Source organism: Montipora capricornis, chromosome 1 (assembly GCF_036669925.1).
Source record: "Montipora capricornis isolate CH-2021 chromosome 1, ASM3666992v2, whole genome shotgun sequence".
In the NCBI taxonomy this organism is placed as follows: Eukaryota; Metazoa; Cnidaria; class Anthozoa; order Scleractinia; family Acroporidae; genus Montipora; species Montipora capricornis.
The window spans coordinates 35,647,477-35,657,476 of NC_090883.1; the positions used below are offsets into that span (position 1 = coordinate 35,647,477).

General features: G+C 38.5%; 1 protein-coding gene across 2 annotated transcripts in view; it reads right to left on the reverse strand.

Moving 5' to 3' along the window:
• LOC138040447 (N-acetyl-beta-glucosaminyl-glycoprotein 4-beta-N-acetylgalactosaminyltransferase 1-like) overlaps nucleotides 1-10,000 on the reverse strand; it is a 37,419-nt gene that overhangs the window by 26,306 nt on the left and 1,113 nt on the right. For both annotated transcript variants that reach the window (XM_068886174.1, XM_068886179.1), the window contains exon 2: nucleotides 2,997-3,277. In XM_068886174.1, the coding sequence (XP_068742275.1) occupies nucleotides 2,997-3,277 (281 nt within the window). The remainder of the gene's footprint in view (nucleotides 1-2,996; nucleotides 3,278-10,000) is intronic.

Consider the following 10,000-nt stretch of genomic DNA (forward strand, 5'->3'; position numbering starts at 1 on the left):
AACTTTCTTCAACCCGCAACAGATGTTTTTGTTGCGCGACAAGTTGATCATGCAAGGTGAAAAACGGGAGACATCGACCCAAACTTGCAACGAAACAATGTTGCGCGCCAAGTTGAGGGTTTTTGTATCTCGTATTTCGCCGCCTTAAATTGCATAGGGGACCAAAAGAAGTGCGAAGCCAGGAACTTAGAGGTTCCGATACATCGTTGCTAGCATCAGAGGACTCAGAGAGATCCTGATAACGTCTGATAATACTAAACCCATTCTCATCAAGGACTTCCATTGGCAGAATCTCATTCCGGGTGATCAAATACCATTTTCTCCACCAAAACGTATTGAGGTCAATTGCAGCTCCCATTTTACCCCTTCAGGAACCTTTATATTAGTACTGTAATAGTTTCAGTGATTGTGAAAATATGTTCACCCTAATTGGTCGAGGATCTACTTATGCCTTGAAATCATCACCCTATACTAATTGATTTTTTAAAAATATTAGATCATGCAATATAGTAATAATAACGATAATGAATATATTTATATAGCGCCTATATAAAAATTCTAGGTGCTATAAAATTTATCGGAAAGTTAAATAGTTAAAATATGTACAAAGTCATAATGCTACTATAATACTTTTTGTTAAAATGTCCTTTAAAATGTCTCAATATTTGACGAATATCTATAATCACAGTAAAATGGAAATAAAAGTGTCCTTGGATATTAGTGTTCTTTATAAAAAGCTTCTTTAAAAAGGCGTGTTTTTAGTTTATTTTTAAATTATCAAGGTTTTTAGTCTCTCTAATGTGTAGAGGAAGATTGTTCCATATTTGTGGGCCCGCCGTTGAAATGCACGATCACCAAAAGTTTTGCATCTTGTTCGAGGAATGATCAAACCGTTTTCGTTGTTACTACGCAGGGAATAGCGTGATATAGGCTTTGATTGTAACATCCCACTCCGATAGGATGGCACCATTCCTTTGAGAACTTTGAATACTTGTAGAGCGATTTTGAACTTTACTCGAAAACCAACTGGAAGCTAATGTAGACTTGTCAGGGCTGGTGGTATATGACTGTATCTAGGGACCTGTTGAGTAACACGTGCAGCTGCATTTAAGACATTTTGAAGTCGATCTATTTGACACTTTGGTACACCATAGAAAAGTGAGTTATAATAGTCCAGATGTGAGGTAAGGAAAGCGTGAATAAGTGTAACAGTAGTCTTTTCTGATAGGAACTTTCTGATTTTCTATATTTTGCACAAGCCAAAGAAAGCTTTACTGCAGGCCTTACAAAGTGTGTGGTCATTGTCATAGAAGTGTCGAACCAAGCTCCCAAGTTACGAACTGATGAGACTTTTTTGATCTCGATTGCGCCAATACGAATGCTATCGATTTTGATTTTAGTCAGCTGTTGACGAGATCCTATGACCAGAAATTCAGTCTTGGTATCATTCAGCTTAATTAAGGCAGTTGCTAGTCATCCAGGCACAAATATCAGATATACAGCGTTCTATGGAAAATACTGCCTCGTCTTGAGATGTTGTTGAATCAGGTCTGAATGATAAGTATAATTGAGGCACATCTGCATAACATTGAATGTTTGGTAGGTGTTTCTTTACGACGTGGAACAAGCGCGATGTGTACATGATGAATAGTATCGGTCCTAAACAACTGCCTTGGGTATTCCTGTGGCAACATCAAAGTCACGTGATTGTTTTAGGCGTGAACAAAAGTAAAAAAAATCTTTGTCCTTTGGATGTGTCAAAAATGCAACTCTAGAGTTTTGATTGGCTTAGCCATCATGATATGTATGAGCTATTGTTATATACCTAGACTTTCGCTCAACGAGCACTGTGATTGGTTGATTCTTTGTCACGTGGCCCTGATCAAATTCAAACGTATCCCGACCAGGATTCAATTCCGCAGATGTTGCCCGCTCCAGATGTTTTGCCGCGATTGTTGCAGGAAAAGTGTAAATATATAACAAAGCACTTAATGTCTGGTCCCTCGGGAAACTAGTTAGTTTTGTCTTCCCTCGAGCCCTGACGTTTCCCTCGACTTCGTCTCGGGAAACGTGAGGACTCTCGGGAAAACAAAACTAACTGTTTCCCTCGGGACCATACTTAAGTATATAATATTCAACAATCTGTTTAAGCCTCGCGTCTAGTAGTATTCGCAAATTAGCAGTCCCTTTTTAAGTGGCACATGCCGAATTCCGTGAATCCGACTTTTTTTTCGATTTGTAAGCGTCTTTGGTCGAAGACAAATACTGACATGTACTTCCCTTCTACCCAAACAATCCCACAATGCCACATTCGTACAAGTCTCCTTTAAGTTTGTGGAGTGGAGAATCAGGAACCCACAGCCAACGTTGGCGATTCAAGAAAACTTGACATGTAACATGAAAAACGTATAACAAAATACCAATACTAAACTAGACAATAACATGTTTTAAAAGTAGTATGTACTCTAAAATAATATTAAAAACCGGAATATTGTCTTTCAAAATTGCCTTCATAAATGCGAGGATCATAGCTTCTCTTTTTCAAATCTTGTTCTTCAAGAGGATCTTATTATTATTATTATTATTATTATTATTATTATTATTATTATTATTATTATTATTTTAGGAAACAAACAATAGTTTAAAGCAAATTCATGCCTCGGGAATTGAATATAACTAAAAAACTAAGCCCTCTGTACCTTTACATTCTTATTTGGCAAGAATTTGACAGAAACCATCTTTAATGAAGGCTATCTGGTCTCATTTAAAAGTTGTCTTATTTCTAATCCTTTTTTGCTTAAAAACCCAAATTTCTGATCGTGTTTTCACAAAAGTTTGATCGGAAGCACACATATAGCACTCAACAAGAACATGTAGCCCCATTGCCACGGAGGAGGAGATACTTTCCACTGTGGTTTCTCAAACTAATCAGTTCACTTGTGTCTGCGGCCCTCTTCGCATCTCTCAGGAAAAAAAAAAATGAATTTCTTACTCACCGATGACCTGTTGCTAAGTCTTCTGCAGTCGTATTGTGTCTCTCCCGCATCGCTGCTTGATCCCTTCAACTCGCTCCTTCGTGTAAAGTTAGTTACTAACGAGGACTCATTTTGTGTTTTGGTACTGACACTAGTTCCGGAATTCGATGACTGATTTTCGCCTGTCGTAGCCCGCTCTTTAAGTATAACATCATTCTCTTGACTATAAGAGTTCGTAGAAAGTTTGAGGGCATCGGAATGAAGAGCAAGCAACTTGATATTTACTTGACGTGGAATGCAGCCTATGAAAACAAAATAAGTAGCAGCTTTATGTTAAATATTTGAGGACAAAACAGACTAGGGGTACTATCCAGGGGACGCTCCTAGTCTTTTGCTCCTCATATTTTCCATCACTCTTCCACCTCCTATTGAAAACATGAAGTACAAACTCTGAGATTGTTTCACAGCTCAGTGATCCGCAGAGCAATGTTCTGCAAATGTACAATCGTGTGTTCGCGTCCAGTAATATCATCCTTCAAATGAACAGAATGCGAAGAATTATTAAGCAAGTGTTTCTTCAAATTGCTGCATTTTTTTTTGCAAACAGTAACCGGCAGGTCTGGCCGGCCAGTTATGACAAAAGGAAGGTGCTCTAAGCTTCTGGCAACGAGGTCTTTGTGACCGTCACAACTGATTGCGGACATGTAAGGATTCCAAAATGATGCCCAGTGACTGGGTGTCAATGCCGTCACTACACAATACGGCTACACGCTGTGTATGCCCTTCTGACGTCATAATAACTATAGTTTTAACCAACCACATGTTCAATATTACATATCATGTAACATGACTCTTATAAGATTTACATCAAGTCCCCAGGGTAGGGATTTTGATCAATACAATACAATACAATACAATACAACTTTATTTCACTACGCTAGCCACAACAAAAGCTGGTTTCCAGGTGGGGCGTAGGTAAACGCGTTACAATAAAGTATATATATATATATATATATATATATATATATATTTAAAATAGAAGTATATTACATAGAATCAGTGCGATCCAGTAGAAGGCATGGAGGGCGAGGAGGCAAGTTTGCGTTTGAAATCAGAAAGCGATTTTGCGGTCTTTGCCTCATAGGAAAGATTATTCCAGAGCATTGCACCACTATACTTAAAGCTGCGCTTCAAAAAATTTGTGTATAGCCTTGGAAGTGCTAGATCAGTCTCGATATTCCTAAGATTGTAATTTATGTTAGTATCATTCAGCTTTACAAAGGAGTTACTCAGTTAGGGGGCAGATAGGTTATTGAGGATTTTATACATAAGGGTAGCCTTTGTATGGAAGCGCCTGGTTTCAAGGGTTTTCCATTTCAGGTTATTCAACACATCTGTGGACCTAACATCATATGAAGAGCCTGTAATAACCCTTCCCGCACGATTTTGATTTTGTTGTAATTTATCTTTCAGTTGCTTACAAATGTATCCCACAGAGGTGAGCAGTAATCAAAACAAGGTTGAATGAGTGATCTGTGGGGACAAAAGGCTTAATTCTTACCATGCCTTTCTACATATATACTCAATATGAGTTTCAAATGTAAGCTTTTCATCTAGTAGAACTCCCAAACATTTGTTAGAGGTTACGCGTGAAACCAAATTATTATCAACGGAGATTACATTAGGTAAATCTCCAGATTTAGTGTTCAAATTATATGTTGACCCAACAACCATTAACTTAGTTTTGAGAGGGTGGAATTGGAGCTTACAGTGAGCCAGTCGCTTAGATTTTTTAAATCAGAATTTATATTATTGGCAAGTGCGCCAATATCAAAACTAGAGGTAAAGATTTGAGTATCTTCTGCATATAAACAGGGGGTAGTGTATTTGTAAACAATTTGGTAAATCATTTATGTAGATAAGGAAAAGGAGAGGGCCAAGAATAGAGCCTTGGGGAACTACACAGAGTAAGTTACTTTGAGAAGATAAGCAACCATTTATTAAACATTGTTGTTGTCGGGCAGTAAGATAAGACTTGAACCACATCAATTCTCTATCAGCGACTCCATAAAACTTAACTTTCTCTAGTAAAATCGAATGATCAACTGAATCGAAGGCCTTACGAACATCAATAAAAACTACACCTGTGGATTTTCCCTTATCCATATTATCAGACCAATCATCGCACATTTGAATCAACGCCGAGACAGTCGAGTGGAGAGGGCGGAAACCAGACTGGAATTTAGAGAGAACAGAATGAACTTTCAAATAGTGAAAAAGCTGTTGAAAAACTTCTTTCTCGAAAACTTTACTTATTATTGGCAGGATTGAAATGGGTCTATAATTTCCCATAGCACGACGGTCATTGCCTTTATAGACCGGGCACACACGCGCATTTTTCCAGTCATCAATAAAAATTCCAGAGGAAAGTGACAAATTAAATATAAAAGTCAAAGATGGAGCAATTATACTAGACGCGATTTTAAGGACCTTGGCAGGAATCTTATCAAGGCCAGTGCTTTTCGACACCTTTAAGTTTTTTAGCGTAAGCGCGACATTTTCCACTGGTATATTAGAGAATCGAACGGCTGGAAAACTATTCTGAATGTTACTGAGATATGTGTTAACGCTATTCGAGGACCTTTTCGTTGATTCAGCGGCCAAAGTTGGTCCTATGTTTACAAAGAAATCATTAAATGACTTGGAAATATCTTTATCGTCAGAAACAATTTTATCGTTAACAAGAATATCATTGACAGGGGAAGATTTATTACCTTTGCCTGTAAGTGAATTTATTAATTTCCAGCCCGCCTTAGGGTCAGTAGCCTCGGACGCATCGATTTTCAGGCGAAAGTAGTCAGATTTCGCTTTACACATTATACAATTTACCTTATTCCTGGCAGATTGATTAAGTATCCAGTGGTTGTGCGAGCCGTATTTAATAGCATGTTTTTTATGATAATCTCGTTCCTTCATCATTTTCTTTATGTCAAACGTGAGCCATGGTACTGATGATTGTCTCACACGCATATATCTGATAGGGGCATGGTGATCTAAAATTGCATTAAAATCAGACTTCCATGCTTGCCAAGCTAAGTTAGGGTCGTCAAAACATTCAACATTTTGCCACGAGGCCCTATCCTTGCATACGGAACCCGCGCCCGCAGTGCGCGCGGCAGTCAAAACCGTGCTATCCTGTCAATCATTTGCCCTTTCACCGGTAACAGTGCATTTCGGTTGTGCGTAAATGGCATTGCTGTCGATCTACCCCGTGGAAAAGATGCGACCAGTCTTTATTCGCGAGGTGAACACAAATAAATACATTATCAATACGGTTTTGCCGTCTTCTTACACTTTATTCGAAAATATCAGCCTGAATTCGTCTTAGAATAGTAAGAAAAAACATAAATAACAGCCAAAGCACAACAGCTTACGTTCGAATTCTGCTCGCGGACAACTCATGTTTGTTGACAAAAAAATTGCCATTAAATTAAATGGTTTTCTGGCCCTTTATTAATAGCGCTCACGTGAATTTTAAATGGAATATCGGGAAAGAAAAATTGCCAAGTTGATATTTGTTTCGTGTAAACATACGTTTTTAAGTAGCGAAAATTTGTACAAGCACTACAAAACTTTTATTGACCATTGCTCGAGGGAACACCGTTTATAAGCTGCAAGGAAGTCGCTGATGAATTTTGCACAAAAACCTCGGCCCCTAACACGGGAAAGCCAGACTTGGAAAGTTTTTCAGCAAAGGCTCACTAAGGAAGAGCTTCTAGAGCTTGCCCTCACGCAGGTCGCCAGAAAGGTGCAAACAAGCTGAATCATGTCCGAAAAGAGCAAGATCTAGAATAGACTAGAAGGGGCAGTCAAAATTGTGTTTCTTGTATTGTGTGAAAATTCGTTCAAAACTTTTCCCTCACTTCCAAATAAGAACTTGCTGTGTCTTGCAATTCTACAGTGAATTACTATGAAGCCAATAAGAGAATCAACATCAAAGAGGCACTCCCAGGGGTTTTGGGGAAGAGAACATGGCTAATTTGAACTGGGGAACAGAGTAACAATATCAAAATATTTTAGCGAAGGGTAGAAAACCAATTTAAATTTTAGGGATCAAAAAGCTGGGAACAAGTTTGAAAGTAATTTGGGGAACAACCTGGAAACACAAGCAAATATTTAATGGGAACAAGGACCCCTCCCCACAGGAGGGCCTTATCAAATCTTCTGCCTCTTTCATCCAACAGCTCAAACAAGCAATTCCAACAATTTTTGAATCACCGACACGAAAAGAAGACTCTCTTAGAGAAATAAATTATTTATAATAACACTTTAGCATGCGAAACAATGGTACACACATACATATACATATTTATTAATCCTTTCAGTGAGGGACACTATACAGGATGCTAAAAGGTCAAACGGGTCCGACGGGAGTAAATTAAAGGCTACATAAGAGCCTGACATGGTCAGATGCTTACAAGCACCCTCATGCCCATGTTTGTAAAAAAGCACAATGAAGTATTCCTTGCGGCTGGTTTAGGCATTGTTTCATCTTTCAACATTGGGCAAAACCAAATTAACTCCATTCTCAGAGGGCAATGGGGAAAGAAGCTAGAAGAAAAAACTGGCCTTAATCCAATTCTCCCAAGGTAATCTTTACAGAATAAGGTTATTGAAGGAACACTTTTGAACGCTAACCTTAAGCCTTTTAAAACAAGCGCAAACAATATTAATAGTCTTTAAATTCACAAAATGTGAAACAGCATATTTTAGTCTCATATTAAATTAGATTTGGCTGCAATATATTCCTTAAAACCATGCAGAACTATTTACCATAAAATGTGGAGCATTTCCTGCCTATCTAAATATGCCACAAAAGGGCTCCAAAAAGCAACCAGTTAAGTTTTTAGATAAAGATAGTGTCTCTATGGAGGTCTGAGACAATACCTAAAAATTAAATAATTTGATGTGATCAGGACATTGAATGACCAAGCAATAAACAAACAGCAGCAATGTATGTTAGGTTCACAAAGTGGGAATGAAAAAAAATATTCCTCAACTGATGTTTCAATATGCATTTAAATTAATTTTCTATCAACAATTCAAGGGACTGACTTTTCACTGGTATTGATTTACGTTTCCATGATAAGTTTGAAAGTGAATCTGGCAACCACAGTGCCCTATAAAATGGGAAACAGCTTTAACAAACCCTTTAAACTAATATTTTACAAGGGAAACCATTGTTGATGCCGTGCATTGTTATGGCTACAATTATTGTCCATTCAACCAACAGTTTCTCCTAATTTTGTGTACCATTCACTTGTTGGTTCCTTAATAAAAAAAATCGCTAATTCAATTAAGGATTCAAGTCCTTTCAAATCATCAAAGTTGCTTTGCGACATCAGGAACAAACGAAAAAATACAAGCACTGAAGAACAAACAAATTAACTGCTCAAGAATGCACGACTCCCTTTGAAACAGCAAAACAGGATCCTCGAGTCACTAAAAAAGTGCTGCATGCTACGTGGATGTTTGTAGAACGATCGCAAGTTGTAATCACGGAAAGAAAACTCCACTCCAGATCTGATAGACGATGGTCGTGCAAAACTTGCCAAGCACGTGGAGCACCTAACAGGATTGTTTGTTGTTTGGCACAGCAGATGAACGAAAAATTGTTCCCCTCACTATTCACCTGAAGTTCGATCATGATGGACACACACAAACAAGTGCTGAAAGAACTTCAAAAGGTCAGACGACCAAATGTGATTGACCCAACACTCGTTAGAGCGGCTCAGTTATCGGACATCAAAGTGCTGAACAAACCAAGGGATTTCGTCGTAAAAATGTTCAGTCAGCAACGTCGTCTTCTACAGAATAAAGTTCAAAAAGCGATCCTGGTTGTTAATCACATGCTAGCCCATGTCATAAACTGGATAATGTGGATTGGCAAATTGATTGTCAGAACAATGCGTCATTTTCAAAGAAGCAACGGTCAAGAGAGTCTCAAAAGAAGGCTGAGCGAATGTCCACCGATCCAACCAATCAGAACGTAGACAATTGGCGTGACGTCAGATAGCACAAGGATAGCACAGTTTTTCCCGCTCGCTGAATTCTGATTGGTCAGTTTAAATTTCAGTGGCTCCCGCCGTATGCAAGGCCATTAAGGTCATTAATAAAATCCACTTCGACAAAATGTTTGAAATTTCGAACCTCTTTAATAATGGGTCTAGTTTTGGGTACAGCAAAACGACATATCCCCAGATTTGACATGGCTACCATCTTGGATACTGAAGAGGGCTTGGAAATCAACCATGCTCGATCCCAAGGCTTTTCCCTCCCCAAGTAGTGAGGGAAAGACCCTGGGAACGAGGTTGGCTGTAAATAACTCCGCCATCTTGGAAGATACCTAGAAGGAGTTCGAATGTACTTCCCACGTTCGTGAGAGATAGCTGAACGAAAGGTGAGTGGTAGGTACATAACTTGCACTCTCATTGTGTGCAACAAGGTCTAAAGGGTATTATTCTGGCCACTGGTGGGGGCTTTTGATACTTTTGGCCCATTATTTTGTCGCGGGGGTGGGGAGTTTGGCTCATTTTTTCACCCAACTCAGTCCCTTCTGTTTTTGAGTAACACGTACCACAGGACACCCAGTGAATAACACTTAGGAAATTCAAAATGCCGTATTTTCGAAACGAAAGACGTCACAGAACTGGAAACTTGAAAAATATTTATTTCCAGGTCATCTTCCACTTCCTATAGATAAAAATTAAGAAGCACTTGCCAATTTGATGATCTGTAGTTTGACAATCACGTACAACTTAACCATAGGTACCCCAAGCTCACGGAGAATCGTTGTGTTACATAAATTTTATGAGGATTTGTATGGAGAATTTAGGACATAAAAATAGAAATAAAAATACATCAGAATTTCTTACCCTGCCTCGTTGTCTTATTTATGGTATGTTCTTAGCATTTCTAGCCGTTTCAGCGCGATTCTAGGGAGTTTTAGTTTTACCGTTGCTCTG